This window comes from Epargyreus clarus, unplaced genomic scaffold (genome assembly GCF_041222505.1).
Source record: "Epargyreus clarus isolate Ecla_fem2 unplaced genomic scaffold, WU_Ecla_fem_2.2 ptg000031l, whole genome shotgun sequence".
Classification (NCBI taxonomy): Eukaryota; Metazoa; Arthropoda; class Insecta; order Lepidoptera; family Hesperiidae; genus Epargyreus; species Epargyreus clarus.
In genome coordinates this window covers 10,343,750-10,366,576 of record NW_027332236.1, presented here as the reverse complement: position 1 = coordinate 10,366,576, position 22,827 = coordinate 10,343,750, and the positions used below count along the sequence as shown (strand labels likewise).

The following is a 22,827-nucleotide window of genomic DNA, read 5'->3' as shown; positions in this document are numbered from 1 at the left end:
ACTCCCTGCAGTACATCTGCAAGATGCAAAAGATGAAAGTCAAGATGCTCGATGGTAAGTTTATTAAGATATTATGGTAAATATATCAGGCAAAAGCAATAATAGCCTAGTGGTTAAGAAACGCGGCCTCTTGATCGAGGGGTCCGAGGTTCAAATCCCCGGCACGCACCTCTGATTTTCAAATTTATGTGCGTATTAGAAATTAATTATCACTTGCTTAAACGGTGAAGGAAAACATCGTGAGGACCTGCATACCTGAGAGATTTATAAAAAAAATCTTAAAGGTATGTGAAGTCTACCAATCCGCACTTAGCTAGCGCGGTAGACTATGGCCCAATTCTTCGCATTCTGAGAGAAGACCCGTGCCCAGCAGTGGGACAATAATGGGTTGATGATGATAATGATGATGATATCAGGCAAATATTTCCAGAACTTAAGTAGTGATGACCCGCGTGGTGGTGCAGTCGCGCAGAGGGTTCCGTGTTCGATTCCCAGCCTGACAGATATGTAAATGATAGATTTAACTTCCTGTTCTGGGTCTGGGTGTTACGTAACGGTAAAAACGGAATCCTATTACTAAGATTCCACTGTCTGTCCGTCTGTCACAGAGCTCTATCTCTGGAACCCTAATAAATAGACATTTGAAATGTTGACAGAGAATGTATAACGGCGGCCGATGCAACAACATACAACAAACCGGTACATTTCGAACTAACTGTTGAACCGTTATAGGTAGACAGTTCAAATGTTCACAATGTATTTACTTCAGTGGCTGCTATAATAACAAATAGTAAAAATTAAAAAAAAAAAAGAAAATGTTGGTGGTACGGAACCCTCCATGTGTTAGTTCGGGTTTTTTTTTTTTTTATAATATGAGAGTAGCAGACGAGCATGCAGTCCACCTGATGGTAAGTGGCTACTGCCGCCCATGGACATCTGTAATCAACCCCAGATAGGATTAGATATTCCTACCTGAGGTCGGCCACAGATGCGCCGCTACCCCTGAGGACTAAGCTGGAACGCCTCGGAAAAGTCTATCTCCCTTACCACACCCTTCAAACCGGAACACAGCAGCGCCTAACACTGCTGTTATTAGGTAGAAATAGGTGTGGCGGTGGTGCCGCCGGAGTCGAACCACAAAGGGTTCTACCACCTTCAGGTTCATCATCATCAACCCATTACTGTCCCACTGCTGGGCACGGGTCTCCTCTCAGAATGAGAAGGATTAGGCCATAGTCCACCGCGCTGGACAAGTGCGTATTGGAAGACTTCACATCCCTTTGAGATTTTTTTTTTATAAATCTCTTAAGCATGCAGGTTTCCTCACCATGTTTTCCTTCACTGTTTAAGCAACTGATAATTAATTTCTAATCTAATACGCACATAATTTTGAAAATCGGAGGTGCGTGCCTGGGTGTGAACCTCGGACCCCTCGATCGAGAGGCCGCGTTTCTTAACCACTAGGCTATCACTACTTTCCGCTAGGCTATCATTGCTTTCCATATTAGTTCGGGTTGCACTTGGCCAATTATTTTAAACCACCTTTAAACTGCTATTCCAGGTTCCGTGAAGACTGTGATGGCGGACGTGTCCAAGGTGGTGGGTGACATGCTCTTTGACGTTTGCACAAAATTTGGCATAACGAACTATGACGAGTACGGCTTGGTAAGTTTTGACATACATTTTCCTTAAGATGACTAATAAAAGGGTCGGTTTCCTTGATATTCAATGATCAATGACTAACCTACGATTTATTTACTTATTTTTAAAATATAGGAGTAGCAGACGAACATGTAGTCCACCTGATGGTAAGTGGCTACTGCAGGTCATGGATATCTGTAATCAACTCCAAATAGGATTAAATATTCCTACCTGAGGTCGGCCAAACATGCGCCGCTACCCATGAGAACTAAGTTGGAACGACTCGGAAAAGTATCTCTCCCTTACCACACCCTTCAAACTAGAACTCAGCAGCGCTTAACGCTGCTGTTACGAGGCAAAAATAGCTGTGGCGGTGGAGTCTCCGAACAGCGAGAAATATTGAATTTGAAAGAGTTTGTAACATTTAATATACCTGAGGCAGTCTGCTTGACTCAATCCTTCAAACATAATTGTGAATAAGTGTGAATCAGTTGCGGAAAAATCTACGACACTATTATATTATTATATACTACTTTTGTGAGTAATTTCGACGAAAACAAACACATTTATTATGAACACAGGTTGATTACAACCGTGAAAACAGTAACCTGACTTGTTTTAAGTGGTCACACTGTTGGTGGGTAGAAGGTTGTGGCAAGGAAGAAACATACATATACAATTTATTAAGTCAATTTTTACCTACTTTGAACTGTCGTTTTGGAAGTGAAATTTCGTACATGTATGTAATTTGAATGACAATACCATAATTTGATATCTTGGAACTGATCTGATGATGGAGCCAGCAGGTGCGTGGTTCATTTCTTAGTAAATCCCTCGAGTTTGGGCTAAATTGGTAAGAGATCTACTATCCATATCCTGGGGGTTTGGGCGACCATCGCCAGGTGTGTATGACGGCATGCGCCACACACACCGCCGGCCTTTCCGCGGTCGCTGGCCGGGCGGATCGAGTATAAGAGGGACTTACCACTTACTAGGGAGTAACCATCTAGCAGCGCACTTATGGTCGACCTCAAATAGGAATGTTCATAAACCTTAGATGCTCATAAACTGCAGCAGCGATTTGCCATCAGTTAAACTGCACTCTCGTTTGCAACTAGTATTTAAAAAAATGATATTACAGTGTCATGATGAAGCCGAAGATCCTGAGGAAGTCAAACCAGCAACTGGCACTCTGACCCTCAAAAGGAAGAACCCGCAAAGAGAGAGAGATGTCCGCCTGGAGCAAATGAGTAAGAAACTGAAAACTGACGACAATGGTAAGTACTCATATTGTTAGAAATATATTTAAATTATTTGATATTATTTGATTATTTTATGTTATTTTCATGATGTGTTATTTTTATAATAATAAGTCCATTTATATAGTCACTGGCTGGTACGATTGTATGAGTTAGCATAAAAAAGAAAAATAATGATCTTGACGTTTCAGTCGTATTTTGCGCGGGAATAATTAACGTTAATCCCCGTTAATTAATAATAATTAAAGGTATCCCGTTAATTATTCCCGCGCAAAATACGACTATTCTAAAAATAAAATATTTGTAATTCATGGGTACGTGAGGGTCAAATCTTGTAAGTGTTCAAGCTCAGACTAATCAATAATTTCAAGACATTGTAAAAAATCAGATGAAATTTCATAATTCAAAGCAAAACTGAATAGTCATGGAATTTTCCCACAATGTATTTTTTTAAAACTATCTAAAATAATCAATAAACAGCAATTATTATAAATTTACACATTTCCAGATCTGATGTAGTTGAGATTTTACACACGTGACAATACATGGTTACTTACTTTTTTATTTTTGCAGTTGAATGGTTGGATCAGAAACGAACGTTACGCGAACTGAAAGTGGACCCCGAAGAGACACTTCTCCTCAAACGACGACTGTTCTACTCTGACAGGAAAATTGACGCCCGTGATCCCGTTCAACTTAACCTATTGTATGTTCAAACAAGGGAAAACATCTTAAGCGGACGACAAATCGTTACTGAAGAGAAAGGTATATAAGATATAAATATGTTAATAACCATGGAATTCAAATGTAATTTTTAAAACTTAACTATTGTATTTTCATAACTTATCTCTTATCATCATTGACATTATTATTTTTTTTATTATTATTAACATCGACATTGTGAATTTAAATAATATTTATATTTTGATCTGTCTATAGAAATGTATTTATAATGATTTTTAATAAGTGTAATTGGTACATAACCGTTCTTCTTAACATTAAACAATAAATAAATAACAAAAGTGAAATAGATGGATCTCGTTGTATTGTCAAATTATGGATTTATATCCATTGCATATAAAAATATACAGTACTTATAACAAAGAAATATTTACATACAATATTATCTGTCTGTCTGTCTGTCTGTGTAAGAAGCGCTTAATAGCAGTGTTAAGTGCTGCTGTGTTCTGGTTTGAAGGGTGTGGTAAGGGAGACATACGTTTCCGAGTCGTTCCAGCTTAGTCCTCAGGGGTAGCAGCGCATCTGTGGCCGACCTCAGGTAGGAATATCTAATCCTATCTGGGGATGATTACAAATGTCCATGGGCGGCAGAAGCCTGTTACGGTCAGGTGGACAGCATGCTCGTCTACTACTCCTATATTATAATAAAATCTAACATGACCTGACATTTATTTTTTCAGCCGCGGAATTTGCTGGAATCCAATGTCAAATAGATTTTGGTGATTTTGAGGAAGATAAGCATAAACCAGGCTTTATTGAAAAGTAAGTTATTTACTGTTGAGATTCCAGGCTGTATGCCTGGATAAGTTTGCGTTCGGGTTCCGTACCCAAATGGTACAAATGGTTTTTTTATAGAATTGAACTTGAATGACCCTAAGGCGTATAATGACGCTTCTTACTTTACTTTACTTTACTTGTCTAACGACGCCTATCTATCACAGACCGGTATTTGACAGGTTTGTGCTAACTATTCGTTTGTTGGCTTTGTTGCTTCTTGCTTAGACTATTTTAGAGTGTACCTTCCCGTTCCCTAATTATCAACCAGAAGAATTTCCTCTATCGATTTGTAAAGCTCATTTAAAAGTTATTGGAATTCTACATTTTTTCGTAATATTACACATATGTATTCTGAGGTTTAAACATAGATACGTATACTCATATAATACTAGCTGACCCGGAAAACGTTGTGTTGCCATATAAATAAAGGAATGTTAAGGGTGAACAACCCTTATCACTTGGGGTATGAAAAATAGATAGTAGCCGATTCTTAGACCTACTGAATATGCATATAAAATTTGGTGTAAATCGGTAAAGGCGTTTCGGAGGAGTACGGTAACTAACATTGTGACACGAGAATTTTATATATAAGATTATGTTTCGTTTTTTTTTTGCCAGTCTGACAGAGTATCTTCCACTACAATATACTTCATCTTGGGGTATTGAGAAGAAGATCTACCGAGAGTACAGCAAGCACAAGGGGCTCAGTCAAGTTGATGCCAAATATTTATACACAAAGATCGCGAGAGAGTTCCCTACTTACGGCGTTACTTTCTTCCTCGTCAAGGTTATCCACTTTACTATTTCACTTATTCATTTCATCTTTGTTAGCTCCTTCCTCAGATATTTCGAAAATAATATTAAATGAAAGACTTATAGTATACTTCTTTCTGTTTTCGTAAATAAATGTTAAGATTTTGGAACCTGCATCAAAATTATAATAAATTCTTAGAATTCTGCGCCCAAAGGGTAAAAGCGGAATCTAAACCTCCGCTTACTATCAGTTTGTTCGTCTGTCACAGAGCTCTATCTAATATACCATAATATATAGATTTATTATGGAACCCGTGTGCAAGTTTGACTCGTACTTGGCCAATTAATATTTTCTGTGTATCTTATTTACTTGAATTCCTTAAAATGTTTTGTCATTCTGAAGATGTAAACCTAGTAAATAGATTCTTGGTATGTTCATAGCAGACACATTAAGTATCGAAATAAAGTCTGACGAAATTATTCATGATGTAGTTAAGATATCTCTTTAAATAAAAAATACGACGGATACTTATGATATTTTCATACTAGGAGAGACAGAAGAACAAGAAAAAGCTGATTCCACGTCTATTGGGCATCAACGCAAAGTCAATCCTCCGCCTTGATGAGAATACAAAGGAAATTCTGCAAGTGTGGCGGATCACGCAGGTACAGAGTTACCACGCGGGAAATGCCACCTTCACTCTGAACTTTGGAGACTACAGGTCAGTAAGATGGCTTTTTTATATAATATGGGAGTAGCAGATGACCATGCAACCCACCTGATGATAAGTGGCTATGGCTATACCCACTTATCATCAGGTGGGTTCAGGTGGTATAGGCGGCTACCCATATGTATCTGTAATCAATCGCAGATAAAGTTAGATTCCTACCTAAGGTCGGTCACAGGTGCACCGCTACTCCTGATGACATAAATTGGGATGCCCCGGAAAAATATGTCTTCCTTAACACATCTATCAGAACAGAACACTGCTGTTACTAGGTCAAAACAGATGGTGGTGCTTCCGGAGTTGAACCTCAGAGGTTTCTATCACCTTTCATCATCAAGTCATTATCGTCCCTGGGCACGCTGGGCACGGGTCTCTTCTCAGAATGAGAAGGATTAGGCTACAGTCCACCGAGCTGGCCAAGTGCGTATTGGTAGACTTCACATACCTTTGAGATTTTTTTTTCACAAATCTCTCAGGTATGCAGGTTTCCTCACGATGTTTTCCTTCACCGTTTAAGCAAATGATAATTAATTTCTAATAAACACATAATTTTGAAAATCATAGGTCCATGCCCTAGGATTTGAACCTCGGACCCCTCGATCGAGAGGCCGAGTTTCTGAACCACTAGGCTATCACTGCTTTTGTTTCTATCACCTGTAAGACAATTTATTAAGATTTGTTTTTCAGTGACAAAGAGTACTCCGTGAAAACTAACGAGGCTTTCCGCATTCGTGACATTTTGGAGGGCTACATAGACATAATTAGGAAGCAACGGGAAGGGCCTTCCAACATATCCTACGTGGAAGGTGCGATGATCTGTGAGGATAACGTAGAAAAGTCAAAGTAAGTATCGATGATAGTTCTTAGGTTCCGTACCCAAAGGGGTAAAAAGGGGTTATTACTAAGTTGCCGCTATCTGTCCTTCTCACCGTCTGTCACATCCCTTGAACCGTATATACAAACTTAAAATTAATGCCGTCGCCCCAATATGGATACAATTTTGTGATGGTATTGGTATGAAATGAAAGTTTTTGCTCTAAAGAACACGTAAAATCTTACTTTCTAAAACCCTTTATTCTGTTACAGAGGTCATGTAATACAGGCTGTAGAACAACAAAGTGTGAAGGTAGTTGAACAATCATTCGTAGGACCTAGCAAAATTATTTCCTACGAGCCAGGTGAGAAAATAACATTAAATCCAGCAAATGCTGTCTTCTTTCTGAGCATCGACCAATTACTGTCCATCTTTTGCATTCCTCGGCATATAAGTTTAATTGCGGTCAAAGCAAATGATCGTTCGTTTTAAATGTATTCTTAATAAATGTTTAGTTTGATCATTGCAGCAGTGATAGCCTAGTGGTGCTTAGAAACTTGTCCTCTCGCTCGAGGGGTCTGAGGTTTACATTCCAGGCACGCACCTCTGATTCGATTCGATTTTATTTTTCGAGATATGTGTATTAGAAATTAATCATCACTTGCTTAAATAGTGAAAGGAAACATAGCGAGGAAACCTGCAAACCTGCGAAAAAAAAAAGTTTTCAAAGGTATGTGAAGTCTACCAATTCGCAATTGGCCAGCGTGGTGGACTATGGCCTAATCCTTCTCATTCTGAGAGGAGACCCGTGCCCAGCTGGGGGACAGTAATAGGTTGATGATGATCACTGTAATTACTGACTCACCGCTGGGCACGGGTCGCCCCTCAGAATGAGCGGCTTAGGCTATAGTCCTCTACTTAAGCCAAATGCATATCGCCTTCAAAAACCTTTGAGAACATTTTTCAATAAAGTCTCGGACGTTTAAGTCATGATGTTTCTTTACCGTTAAGGTGCATGCCTCAGATTCGAACTTTAGATCTCCTGACTGAGAAGCCATGTTTTTAACCCTTAGGCTATCTGCTTCACAGACAAGTCATCAAATGAGTTCAAGGAACGTATTAAATGAATCTATCAATTGAATTAATTGAATATTCGTATAACCATTCCAGGTCAGCAACTAGCACAAGGTACTCAGATTGTCACAGTTCAGCAGATGATAATCACCAATAAAGAAAATATGAAACAAAAAGGAATGGTAAGCTTTTTTTAAAAGCTCTTTATTTTTATACAAAATTGAAAGTATATTACACAATATACACTTTATAGTAGGTTTCCGTACCCAAAGGGTAAAAACGGATTATATAAAAGAAAGTCGTGTTAGTTACACTATTTATAACTCAAGAACGGTTGAACCGATTTGGATGAAAATTGGTGGTACCTCTCCACCAGGCTTAGAACCAGGAGACGGACATAGGATACTTTTTTTTACTTTTTTTATAAATTTGTCAAATTGAAAGCCAGCAATATGAAAGTTTGCTATTACTGGTTAGATTATAGTGGACCTTTAATTCTACCCTTTATGGAAAATCAACGCCTATGTGGGTTAAATAAGGGTTGTAAGTTTGTATGAAAGTCCCCTAGTTTTATATATTTTAGTTAAATTAATCATACACGTCAACAAGGAAGGAGCAGCAGGTCTGCAGGAACTTTATCCTCGTTATTAATGATCAATCTATTGAATGCCTTACAAAAAGCCGACTTTCGAAAAGCTTTTCATACTACATTGTCATTTTTCGACCTTTATCACATTGACGAGCCACCTGGAAGAGTGGTCACCTACCGGTCTAATGCGCAAAGGGTTCCGCGTTCGATCTCCGGCCAGACACGCATCTAAATGATGAATTTTGATATCTGTTCTGGGTCTGGGTGTTTGTGTATCCGTCTTTGTGTGCACATGGTACCCACGACACAGGGAATCCTAGTGTGGGGCTGTGTAGAAAGCGTTTTGGTATTTGAATAATTTGTATTTTTACAACACTTTTATTAGCTTAACCTGTATGTATGTATATAACGGAATCTTTGAACTCGATTTTAACCTACTTTAAACGGTCCAATTAATTTAAAATTTTGACCACTTATGAACAACCGATAACAATACACGATTTTAATAATTTTGTCCCGATCTCCTCATCAGGATCGTCAGGGTTAACTATTTCCTTATGCGTGGTTTTTAGTTTTTAAAACTACTTATATTATTATTTACTTTTTAGAATAGCGAAACACCTCGCTCACACATGCTCAACGATTTTGCACGAATACTCAACCGCGTCAACTCGGAATCTGTCAATGCCGTAATGTTACTATCAGGTAAGATTCTTGTAGCTTCGTCATCATGGGGTGTGTGTTAATTTTATTTGAAGGCATTTTTGTTAGATTTTTTATAGTATTTTAGTGGACTCCGGTGGCATCACCGCCACACCTATTTCTGCCTAACAACAGCAGTGTTAAGCACAACTGTGTTCTGGTTTACGGGTGTCGTAAGGGAGACATACTTTTAAGAGGCGTTTAGCTGAGTACTCGCGGGTAGCGACACAATTGTGGCCGACCTTAGGTACGAATAAGTAATCTTAGCTGGGGTTGATTGCAGACGTCCTTGGTCGGCATTAGCCACTTATCATCAGGTGGACTGCGTGCTCGTTTGCTACTCCTACATTAATAAAAAAAGAGTTACAAGTTACACCGTAATGTATTCATCAAGACGAGCTTGTGTGTAACACATGAACATATCGAGAGAAGAATTTGTTTTATCATCTATAAAGTTACTCAGAGCTATTACATTTCTTAAATTAAAAATAACAAAAGTTTTTTTTTCATATAACCGTATCTGACATTTCTCACAGATCCATCTCCGAGTAATCTTCAACAAGTTAGAACCATTGCTAACCGTTTTGTAGCTGAACTCCCCACAATTGTGGAAGGTAAGAAATACAAAAATGTGTCATAGATTTTATTTTACTTACATTAAAAAAATAACATTAAAATTTCAAGGGTTATCTATTCCCAAAAAAAATTTTTTCACACCTGGCTGAAATAAAATTATTTCCATAGTTTAAGTTTCATAAGTGGCCGCACGCCACGCCGATTTACCCAATCTTCTTTCTGAAAAGATTAGAGTAATAATAATTCCGAATATTTTCCAGGCGTGGAGGAATTAGCAAAGCAGCAGAATACAGAAGAGGAGAGGAAGAGGCTACTGGATGAGTTGGACGAACTTTGCAAGTACTTGAACTCTCTTGGTTCGGTTGCCAAGCGTAGTGACCTGGTAAGTATAGAAATATTTGTTTGTGCTTCTGTTTGTAATTTTGAAGGTAGAACCCCTTGAGGTTCAACTCCGACGGCACCACCGCCACACCTATTTCTGCCTCATAACAACAGTGTTAAGCGCTACTGTGTTCTAGTTTGAAGGGTGTGGTAAGGGAGTTATACTTTTCCGAGGTGTTCCAGCTTAGTCCTCAGGGGTAGCGGCGCATCTGTGGCCGACCTTCGGTAGGAATATTTAATCCTATTGATCGGGGCTGCATGCTCGTCTGCTATATTATAAAAGATTATATTATAAAAGAGTAGTAGACAAGACTGATTTAATGTAATTTCTAGGAGGCTCCAGAAAATTTGCAAACAGCGGAGAAAGCAGCAAAGAAGGTAGCTGAGCTGTCGACGCAAGTCATGTTCTCTTTAGATCCAAAGAGCAGGCGGCGCAGCGAATTTTTAAGAGTAAGTTAATTAGTTAAGTGCCAGTCGAGCCCGCACCCGGAGGGTTCCGTACCACCAAAATTTTCTTTCTTTTTAATTTCTAGTATTTGTTATTATAGCAGCCAATTAAGTACACACGCTGTAAAAATTTGAACTGTCTACCTATAACGGTTAAACAGTTAATTGGAAAAATGCCATTTTTTTCAACCCTGTTAAAATTTAACTTTTTTTTTATTTTAGTATTTGTTCTTATAGCGGCCACCGTTATACATTCTTTGTAAAAAATCAAGTGATCTATTATGTTTCCAGAGATAGAGCCCTGTGACAGACGGACAGACAGACAGACAGTGGAGTCTTTGTAATAGGGTTCCGTTGTTACCCTTTGGGTATGGAACCCAAAAATCATTTTTGAAAACTTAGCAGAGCACGTCACGTATTATTAGAGTTTTCAACTGTACGTGTATATTTAACAAAAATCATTAGGTTATACAAAATAACAAAGTCGCAAATATTCCCTTTTGAAAATGGATTGGCAAAAAGGAACGTACTTCCCCGGGCGAAGTTGAATTTGGGCGATTGATTGACGAAAACAAAAAAGTTTTCAAAAAGGAAAATAACAACACATACATATAACTGAAATTTTGTACCTTTACTGGAATGACAGTGGCGCCATCGGTCGAAATCGAAAATTGGTCGTACCAACTCAGAAAACTTCGTGGGCTCATCCACAACAACTTTGCTAAAGATCATCACATGATCAAATGGATAGTTTACGATTCTATAAAGGACACACAGGCAAACATTCATTTTTTATATATGTTTTACATGATAGCGTTCCCGTCAAAGTTTTATTGCTGATGAGCGGATGGAGGCTACATTACGTCGAGCATCGTTCCTGACAATAGCGTCGACTGGATGCGGCACTCTCAAACACGCAATCAATGATTTAGAAAATGTAAGTTACATATATGTAGGCACTATAGTGTCAATTAATCATACTTATTATTAAATATATACTACTTAAATACGTGCACGAAACTTGTGAGATAGGAATAGGGTAGGGTAGGGGTTTTGAAGGTGGTTGAAACCTTTATTTCCGCCTCATAACAGCATTGTTAACCGTTGTGTTCTGGTTTGAAGGGTGTGGTACGGGAGACAAACTTATTCGAGGCGTTCCAGCTTAGTCCTCAGGGGTAGTAGCGCATCTGTGGGCGACCTCAGGTAGGAATATCTAATCATATCTGGGGATGATTAGATGTTCATAGGCGGCTGTAATCACGATTAGGTGGACTGCATGCTCGTCTGCTACTCCTATATTATAAAAAGAGACTAAATTTGTACACATCTAACATGACGTGTTATTCTCAGATCGTTAATAAAAACATCTCAAAAGTTTTTTCTTTGTCTTGAAAGCTGCTCTAAGATTACCTATGCATACAGGTAATCTTAGAACAGGTTTCAATCAGTTTTTTCTAAATTAGAAATTAATTATCACTTGCTTTGACGGTAAAGAAAATCATTGCACAGCTGAAAGATTTATAAAAAAGTCTCCAAAGTATGTGAAGTCTGTTAATACGCCCTTGGCGTGATGGACTATGGCCTAATCCTTCTCAGTCTGAGAAGAAAACCGTGCCCAGCAGTAGGACAGTAATGGGTTGTTGATAGAGGAGTCAAATCAATCTGTAAGACGGTTGTCCAGCAGTGGGATAGAAATATTGGTTGGTTTGTTAAATAAGATTAGGGTCTCATAAAAATACTAGAAAATATTCTCAGAATTTTGGGTTTCATAAGTATAACATTGGATAAGTCAGTCAGACGCTACGCCTGTCGTAGCTGCGTAGGCAATGCTACGCAGACGTAGTGCATCTACGTAGCGTCTCTACAGAAATGCGTACGCATTTGGCCTTATTCTACCGAAGTGGTCAAGTCCGAATGAGTTAATAGCCTAATAGTTTTTATTTTGAAGATCTTTTAGCATGTGGGTTTGATCATGATATTTTCCTTCATCGTTAAAAACGTCAATTAATATTAATGAGAGCGCAGTAATGTTTAAGGCTGCCATTAAAAGGCAGTATTATTTATTAATTTATAAATGTCACATATATCAATTACATTTTTGTTATTTTGTTATTTCTACAATATTAGCTTATCGAAAATTATTCTTCTAAAATGCGTAATTGCGTATTTAATAAGCCCGTTCCAAAGTTTGAACGTTCTGCCATTTAAACTATTTATGTGAGCATAAATAAAGTATTTTTAAAAATTTTAATCTAACGGAGATACATTAACTTATGGATCCCTTTTATTACATTATCCTAAAACGTCCATTACATTTATTATAATGAATGAATTTCTAATCGCTTAAATTAATTAATTTATTTATCAAATAACTTTTAAGATGACTGCAGTCCCATGTATTATTTATTTATTATAAATTACTTTTGTTGAATTAATGCCCATTTATTTCAGCCAAATACACTAATATTTATAATAGTTTTAGTTGCTTGGTAGATTTGTCAGTAATTATTGTTTGCCCCCGCCTGTATTGCACTTTGTAATATTTAATTTCTATTTCAATTCTGTTTTTGAAATTTTACTTCCACAGTAAAAACTAATTTATTAAAATTTATATTGTCTAATTGTGTTTTTCGTCACATAGCCTTACGCAGGCCCTGAAGTAAATAAGGACAATGCGGCAAGGCTTGAGGGCTCTGCTGTGAACAAGATCGGGAGACTGAACGCAGCTGTTGCTTTGCTGTTAGCGGCTCGGGCAGGTTTGATACGTTTTACTCTCAAGGCTTAATCCCATAGAGCGTTTTTGGCAACGCGAAGTTGGCCAAAATATATCGATCTCTGTCTGTCTTATGGCTTCTACAAAAACACGGCGTAAATAGTAATATGCCAAACAATTCACGTCTATGCGTGGAAGCAGAATAAAAATGCTCAGTGAGTACACAGCCTAAGTAAAGGTCGAAGCGTACAATTAAAACATAACCCCGGTTGAAAAAAGAGTGACAGTTAGTGACAAAATCTTATAATTTCTCATAAGAGATTATACTATTTATTAAAGAATCGAGAAGATTACGGTAATCGTGCATCGGCCCTTATAACTTCACCGTAAGGCATAGGTTCTTGGTTATATATTGCATTACTTGTAATTATATGTATAACAAGATTTTAGCGCATTCATATTTTCAGATCCCAAGAACATTGACTACGAAACAGCAATAAATTCTATGACAGCCATCAACGAACTCACGCCGTTATTGATCAAAGGTTAGTATTAGCTCGTTTTAATACGCTTTTGATATATAGATTAATCTATATATAATAATATGTATATCTGTGTATAATAATATGTATGAATCTATAAACTCGATTTTTACCCACTTTGAACGGCTAGTTTAATTATTTATTTTACAATTAACAAGAACCAATGAGAGTTTTATTATATTTGACCCATCAACCTTATCAGGCTCATCAGGATTAACGATTTTAAAGGCGTGTTCGAGCGCCTTATATAAAGTTCATGGCAAAGTTACTGCACGATAGATTGCAAAAAATATTACTTTTTAGTTTGATTAAGTATGAAAAGGGTGTTTTTTAATAATAATTGATGTGAAACATCTATAGCCGCACGTAAAAAAGATTTCTGGCGTGGCGACGATTACCTTTAACTACATAGACAAATGTTCTATAAGGGACAGAGCTATTAGAACAATGTGATAAAAAAAGACAACTAGTGTTTGACCTTGCGTTTCAAGTGTACGCAAACGTAAATATTGACCATGGAATATAGTGACCAATGATTACTTCAGTCAAAACGGGACATCGATTTTTTTATGTCAAATACTTTTTACTTGAAAAAATATAGTTAGAAATAATAACACGCTTTTATGATAAAATTTACTAAAAAGTAGAAAATAATTTTCAATCTAGGAATCATTTAAGGAAAAGTAAATAGTATAATTGTGCAAAAAATGTGGGGCGCTTTATGAAAACTGATAAATGGAGCACCCCATGTTTTTTTCACAATTATAATATTTACTGTTACTTAATTGACAATGGCAACGGTTCATTTCGGAGACAACGGCACGAAGCATCGAAAAAAGGGACTGTCCCGTTAAAAACGGGACGTATGGACGTATATTTCTCATTGATACTCATGCTTGTCAAAGACAATGAAATAATGGAACAGAAGGTAAAAAATGTCCAGAACTGTCGATAATAGTTTTAGTACATCGTTTACGTAGAAATGTTATAGTACAGTTTAACTAAATAAATTATTATTATATAAATATATAATTTGATGAAAGAATGTATCTATACAGATGTATCGACTGGTTTAAAATATACGATTTAAAAATTGTTTATATTTATTATCGTATATTAGTAAAGATTACTCACTCCTAACAAGAAAATGTACCCAGTTTTGAGAATTGAAATAGTTGCGTAAAAAAGTTTTGCCACGTCTCCGTGCTAAAATGTCCCTAAAATATTTGAAATAATTATTTATCTATTATGTAAATTACGCAGTATTAATTATTTATTTGTAAATTTTCTCTAAAAATGTTTTTATTTGTCAAGAATTCAAAAAAAACTTACTAATAAGCCGTTTGTGGCTTCATTCAATTTCAAGGCGGCGAAGTATCTTTACTAATTTATGTTTATTATTTTCAGTTTTATTTTACACACGACCATTAATTGCAAAGTTGTGTACATTTTATAAATGTACTAGCTGACCCAGCAAACATTGTGTTGCCATATAAATAAAAAAAATGTTAAGGGTGAACAACCCTTATCACTTAAGAGATATGAAAAATAGATAGATAGTAGCCAATTCTCAGACTTACTGAATATGCATATAAATTTTGATGAAAATCAGTAAGAGCGTTTCGCAGGAGTACAGTAACTAACATCGTGGCATGCGAATTTTATATAATCTTACCGTGGTCTTTTTGAGGATTAATTTCTGGCTATACAAAGATTGTTTATTAAATTATGTTTAGGTTAATTTATTCAATTAAAGAAATTTTAAAATACCGTATACTATCCTATATAAATTTTATGGTAATATTTTTTATTATTTACCACAGGTATCGAAGAAAATTTAGAGATTAGGATACAGAATTTCCCATATATCGATTTTATTTTATTAAAATAAACTATAAAAAGTTATATTTTGACTAAAACACACTAATATAAAAATTAAGCAGTGGGATCTTAAACTATAACATACACGTATGAACATCGTGAGCTTCAATAAAATGTCACTTCTGTTCTGTTGATCTATGGTCATAGATCAATGAAAATTTTTTCATTGATCTATGACAGTTCAATTCAATCAATGAAAGTTTTTGTCAATGAAAGTGATAAAGACGCAAAATGCATGGTCATGCATTTTGCGTCTTTATCACTTTCATTGACAAAAACATACTTTGTCTCTTTCTGGTTACTCATGTAATCATGGCGGATCGAACACGAAAAATAAACAAAATTTAATAATTTCTCTTCATTTACGTGTGATAGGTGATTCCATGAATCTTGTTTCTTTTTCGAGCATAATTTTTGCATTTATGCATTGCACAAGAAGGCATTTTGAGGCTTAAAATTCAAAATAATGACGTTTAACGTGTTCAGTGACATTCGTGTGTATTACTACGCCGCGCGAGAGCGACTGGAGTCGTTTTAACTCGTTTTACACCACTTGACGTATTTTGTATGTTTTAAGTATTGCCCGCTTATTTTTCTGATAATAAAATGTCTGACCGTGATAATTTAGAGAGTGAAAGTGATCAGCCTTCTGCAAAGAAAGCAAAATCACACTATGACACACCATCAAGTCATCAGTAAGTTAATTATTTTTTTATAATTAAAGTATGCATTTATCTGTGCATTAAGCAAGCAATCCAAGAGAAGCTACCACCAGATACGGAACAACAATAGATGCTGTATTTATTAGATATCTTGATAATGTTATGTCCAATACTTTTGTAACATACTTCAGTTACCATCGACCAATTGTCACAGTAATACCGTCCTCAGAGGCAACATCGAATATAACTATTACCGAAGTCACTGATTAAACGAATTAAGTAGTCACGATTTGAAATAAATTCGTAAATTTTTGTATTTAATGAAAATAAATTTTTATTCAATAAATAGTCATCGTTATCTGGAAAAAAATCGTAATATTTTATTTTATCATTATGACATATTTAGTTCCTATCACAATATGTTCTTTTCTGCATATTACTTTTACAAAATAATGTCGATGCTTCACATCTGCCAGGCGTCCCGTGACGGCTCACATTTTTTTTTACTATTAAGAGACTAAAAAAATTATTAATAAAAGCTGCTAGAAGTGTTTGTCGTTTCGGCACATCTATCTTTACTATTTAGCAGTAGTGCTATGATGCGTTTGTGTAGTTTAGATAATCTATCACATCTACGTTATGCATACATAGTGCGTTAACACTTAGTGGTGACAACGTTTCAAATATTTAAAGGTGGTGGAGTCATGCGTAGTTTCATTCGCCCCGGTGTTGAAATTTTTTTCTTTATTTTTATAATATAGGTGTAGCAGACGAGGGGACCGCCTGACGATAAGTGGCTATTGCTGCCCATGGTCATCTGTAATCAACCTCAAATACAATTAGATATTCTTACCTGAAGTCGGCCCCAGATGCGCCGATACCCCTGAGTTAGTACACAAATGTACGCTACTACATACGTCACGCTGGAAAGATAAAAAGTATGTTGCACTTACCACACCCTATAAAGCAGAACACAGGACTTAACACTACTGTTATGAGGCAGAAATAGGTGTGGCGGTGGTGCCGCCGGAGTTGAACCACAAAGGATTCTACCACCTTCAAAGATGTGATAAATAGAATATTCCATTTCAGATGCCAAAGCTCTAAGCAGTACTAAGGATGACAAAAATAGAAGAGAACTTCTGAACAAGATAAGAGATTTGTGTGAAACCTTAAATAATCTCTGCGCAGTGGCTGGAACTAATACAGATTTAGTACGTATATTCGATTTTTAAGATGCGGTACTAACAAAACACGCGTGCACATGTGCGCCCAAATAACCCTAACCCACCTTATCTCCAAAATTGCAGCTAGCATTTTGAAAAAGAAAGTACTCAAAATACATCTTTATTTCAATATTAAATAAAAAATCTTTTAGAGGTCATATGGTCTTAAAATAAATGATTAAATTAATTGTTAATCAATTAATTTATTCATTAATAATTAATCAATTAAGTTTATTCATTAATAAATAATCAATTAATTTATTGATTAATTACTTTTTTAATTTAACAATGGTCATAAGGTCATATGGTCTTAAAATAAATGATTAAATTAATTGTTAATCAATTAATTTATTCATTAATAATTAATCAATTAAGTTTATTAATTAATAAATAATCAATTAATTTATTCATAAATTACTGTTAAATTTAACAATGTATCTTAAAAGATAACAGTAAATCCCTCGATATTGATATGTTCTCACATTTTCAGTTGGTAAACATATTTCCAATTTGGCTTAGATTTAAAACATCTTATAGACATAAATATTTATAGCAAAACTCGTATGGAGCCCTCTCTTCTTCTTCTTGCTCGCACTTGTCCTATTTTATTTATAATGTATAGAAGTAGCATGCAGTCAAACTAGATAAGTGACAACTGCCACACTTAGTGTGTTGGCCTTTACTAAACGATCATTATATTATTTATAGTGTTTTAGGGTTCCACAGCCAAAGGGTAAGAACTGAACCCTATTACTAACCCTCCGTTGTGTGTCCATTTCTTTATATTTTTATTTGTTTATTTTTATTTCAGGATATAAAAAATGCTGCGAACAACTACGGCAAAACTTCAGGCAAACTTATTTATTTATTTAATCCGAAAAGCAAAGGAGGGAAGCGTGGTGGATTAGACCCCGATAAAGAAAATGAGGTATGTTAATTGCTATGCTAATTGTCTAATGCCTGCAATACACACTACGGTGCACCGGAGAGGTCTACCTGTGCAGGTATACTTGCGCAGGTACTACTGCAGGCGTGCAGGTGACCGACGCAAGATAAAAAATAATTCTTTGGTGTAACACCCTACGGGGCGTAATAGGTTTCAATCGATGTTATCGCAAACAGAACTGAACACCGTACGGTACACCGGAACGTCCCCACACACGCTACTTGACCTGTACAGGCAAACCTGCGCAGGTTATAGTTCGTGCCAAACTTCTAGTCCACTCTGAAGTTGCTGCGCACTATGTCACTGACGCAGCTATGTCACCTGTGAGAGAGAGCGGGCAGCGGACGCGTGCTTAGAGGAGTCCCGCGCTGTCTTCGTCCCGCCAATATCTACAATTTGCTATTCGACACGACTCGTTCCTATATTCAGAGCGGACTAGCAGTTTGGTGCGGACTATACCTTTATAACTATTGTTACTTAGATGTATAGATAATTTCTGATTGAAGAACTTGTCAGAAGAAATCGTGAACCCACATCGTAAGAAGCGGGATTTCAAACGACTACATTGCAAAGTATGGTTTACTAGTTTTTGCCCGCGGCTTCGCCCGCGTTAATAAATATAACATACTAACATACATAAAACTGAAAATTCGTACCTTCAACTTTGCTAAAGATCATCACTTGACCAGTGCATAGTTTACGATTAAATCCTTACTAATATCGATTAAAATAATCGGTGTTTTGGGTCCAAAAGATTGATTCTCCGATTAATCGATCTTAGATCGCCATCCCTAGTTCCCGTGGGATTTCCAAGATAAAAACTATCCTATGTCCTTTCTCGGGTTTCAGACTATCTTTGTACAAAATTTCATTAAAATCGGTTCAGTGGTTTAGGCGTGAAGAAGAGACAACCAGACAGACAGACAGACAGAGTTACTTTCGGATGTATAATAATAGTAAGGATATTTAAAAAATAACATTAGCACATCTTTTTTTCCGCAGATTGTGGATTTAGCTAAGGATGTGGGTAACAAGACAAATGCACTGGTGAAGAAAGCAAAGGATTTGGTCAGTGCGGCCGGCAATGACCGGCGAGCCCAGGTGTTAGACGCTGCTGGAGCGAAGAGCGCTGACGCTGCAAAGAGTTTGCTTGCTTGTAGCCAGGTATTATTTTTCATATCATCATCATCATCATCATCAACCCATTACTGTCCCACTGCTGGGCACGGGTCTCCTCTCAGAATGAGAAGGATTAGGCCATAGTCCACCGCGCTGGCTAAGTGCGTATTGGTAGACTTCACATACCTTGGAAACTATTTTTTTTTTTAAGATTTATTCAGGTATGCAAGTTTCCTCACGCTGTTTTCCTTTAGCGTTTAAGCACGTGATAATTGAATTCTAATACGCACATAACTTCAAACATTTAGAGATGCGTACCTGAGATTTGAACCTCGGAACCCTCGAGCGAGAGGCCGAGTTTTGTCAACCACTGGACTATCACTGCTTATTTGTATTTAGAAGATGAAAAGTAATTTGCAAAACACCTGATGATATATTCCAATTAAATTAGTACAAGATATCTCTCAGTAATAAATAATATTTAAAAAAAAATGATAATGAGGCGAGTGTATGATAAACATGTAAATAATAAAAGGCTTTCCATAAAAAAATTCAAGTATTTGTATGGAGACACAATAGAGATAGAGACAGTTTGAACACCGCCACCTTTTCAACTTGAGGCAATGCTGCGTTTCGATTGAACAGTGTGGATACCGGCTAGCTTACATATTATGAGAGGACCAACTTAGTCCTCAGAACTGTGTAGTGATGTCGCAGGCAGGTTCTTAGTTAAAGGCGTGTTGATGGGTTGAAGGCTTTATTGTAACTGTCCTAATACTAAGCTTAACCTAACTTATGTATAACTAAGAGTCTTACGCACACTACAACTGCCAATGCATCTACCATCTATGATATGATGATGATTATTATTATACAACGTACTTTATAAAGAGTTGCTTTCAGTTGTCTATGGTATACGGTGATCAAGGGAATTTGTGAACCCATTAGACGTTGCTTTCGGGTTTGAATGGTGTGGTATAGCAGTCATACTTTTGCGATGCCTTCCATCTTAGTCCTGAGGGGTAGCAGCGTATATGTGGCTGACCTCAGATTGGAATCTAATCTTATCTGGAATTGGCGGCAGTAGACGCTGTAGGTTTAATAATCGGCCAGGAAAGCCGCTTGAGATTTTCCTTGCCTCCAGGAAGACGTCAAAAAATTAAGATGGATTTCTATTTTGGATTCAAGCAGCCTTAATAAGACTTATCGTTTGATTTTCCAGCTGGTAGCGCCAACAATTCATGAACGACATTGTCAAAGCGCTCTTACAGCAACTAGTGCGAATCTGTCGTCGTCAGTGCATCTGCTCTCTCAAGCCTGGAAACCACTAGTCGAGGAACAGAAGTACCAAAACTACGGCAAGAAACTGGGTGACAAAACCGCCGATCTGATGAACGCTCTGGATAGACTCAATAAAGCATACTCGTCAATAAACAGTAAGTGTATTTTACTTTTCACTTATTTTCTTTATAGTCAAACCTAGCAAAAAGGTAGACAGGACATCCGATAAAAAGCAGTCGCAGGCGAGCATGCAGTCTTCTAGTAAGTGGCTACTGTTGCTCATGGACATCTGCAATCAACCACAGATATATTAGATTCCTACCTGAGATCGGCTGAAATTGCGCCAGTATACCTGAGGACTAAGCTGCAATGCCTTGGAAAATATGTCTCCCTTACCACACTCTTCAAACCAGAACACAGCAGCGCTTGGGTATGGAACCCTGAAAAGACAGTAATGATCTGGGATGATTGGACACACTGAGTATCAGTGGCCGTGGTTCGCCTCGGTGAGGCTGAGTGTGGACCCTTTTGTTTAATTTTACTGCAGCAATGTTCTGAATTGAAAGTCTTGTTTACTATTATTTTTTACAAATCAATATTTCTTTCTATCATTTCTGTCTATTATAATGAAGTGGATTGCTACTTCATCCATGGGACGACCCGCGTGGCGGAGCAGTCACCATGCCGGTCTGACTCGCACAGGGTCCCGGGTTCGATCCTCGGCCAGACAGATTTCTTAATGATGAATTTAGATTTCTGTTTCCGGGTCGGGGTGTTTGTGTATTTGTGTACTAGGGAATCCTAGTGTGGGGCTGTGAATGTAGAAAGCGAGTGTAGAAAGCGTCATTTCCATTAAATTATTATGTGGTTTCCTAGGCAATCCTCCAGCAGTTGTAGATAATCATGAATTGTCAAACGAAGCAGCGAATATGGCAAATGAAAGGAAACGCTTACAATTCATCGCAAGTCTTTCAACTACAAAGCAAGGTATACGAGAAATGGAAAGAGAGCTACAGGAGAACTGTGGAGACTTGAAGAGCGAAGTAAGTCTGAGAACATACTGATAGAATAAAACTCTTTCTTGTATCAATTTACAACTTTTATTATTCCCGCTGAAAATACAACTCAAACGTTAAGACGCGTTCTTTTTCGTTTTTATGCTAATTCATACAATCGTACCAGCCTTTGACTATATAAATGAGAACTCATTATTACACAAATAAAACAAAATTCTCATTCACACTATTCTCTGGACAGTCATTACATTACATTATATTATATTAAATTACATTACATTACGTAGACAGAAAATTCGGAACGGTCACCATGCCAGTCTGACATGTAGTGGGTTCAGGGTTTGACCTCGAACAACCAAAGGCCTGAATGTAGACTTCTGTTCGTGTGTGTTTGTCTCTTCGTCTTTTCGTATGTCCATGGCGACACACACGACTTACTGTAGAAAGCATTATCTCAATCATCATAAGTGTCATCACAACATTGTAATGTTTTCAGCCAATTAAAGACAATGATGAAAAGGAGAAGCTTCGGCAGATTCTGTCGCAGAAAGTAGCTCAGCTGAATGCCGCAACTGCAAGCTTGCTGCACGCCACTTCTAGTGAGTAAAACAACTTTTCCACGGGTGTTTTATATGACTAATCATGTCTAGTGGTATTTAGAAAGAAAGAAAACATTTTATTCGGATAATTGTAACATAAATGAAATGAAGGATACAAATGAAACATAAAACATCAAGAAAACGTACCTACAACAAAAGGACAATAAGAAATATACATTCAATTTTTACTATAATATATAGGTATGTGTTGCAACGACCGCGAAATTTTAAGATGATTTCTTCCATACCGTTATTCAAAACAGATACATTAATTCTACTAATTTTGTGATTTCGTTTGTAATTTTTACCCGCGACCATAGATTAGTAAAGATTCTCTCTAGATTAGTGAAGATCGTCTAT

At 36.9% G+C, this 22,827-nt stretch overlaps 1 protein-coding gene across 1 annotated transcript; it reads left to right on the top strand.

The window, feature by feature from the left end:
• The first annotated feature begins 23 nt into the window (after positions 1-23).
• LOC140754905 (uncharacterized) lies at positions 24-22,475 on the top strand. The gene is made up of 23 exons (XM_073090070.1): positions 24-54; positions 1,562-1,665; positions 2,783-2,918; positions 3,474-3,665; positions 4,322-4,403; positions 5,037-5,205; positions 5,721-5,893; positions 6,587-6,742; positions 6,986-7,077; positions 7,884-7,969; positions 8,985-9,081; positions 9,615-9,692; positions 9,915-10,036; positions 10,369-10,485; positions 11,297-11,419; positions 13,124-13,238; positions 13,663-13,740; positions 17,373-17,494; positions 18,318-18,434; positions 19,455-19,616; positions 20,794-21,007; positions 21,729-21,895; positions 22,365-22,475. The coding sequence occupies exons 1-23, from the start codon at positions 24-26 to the stop codon at positions 22,473-22,475; spliced, it is 2,844 nt and encodes a 947-aa protein (XP_072946171.1).
• The last annotated feature ends 352 nt before the right edge of the window (positions 22,476-22,827 follow it).

What these genes read in the sequence shown, in the direction of transcription:
- LOC140754905 (XM_073090070.1), top strand. Translation starts at nt 24, where the DNA reads ATGCAAAAGATGAAAGTCAAGATGCTCGATG. An exon ending in AAACCAGGCTTTATTGAAAA is followed by an intron (nt 4,404 to 5,036) that starts GTAAGTTATTTA and finishes TTTTTTTGCCAG; the next exon opens with TCTGACAGAGTATCTTCCAC. An exon ending in TGCCGTAATGTTACTATCAG is followed by an intron (nt 9,082 to 9,614) that starts GTAAGATTCTTG and finishes CATTTCTCACAG; the next exon opens with ATCCATCTCCGAGTAATCTT.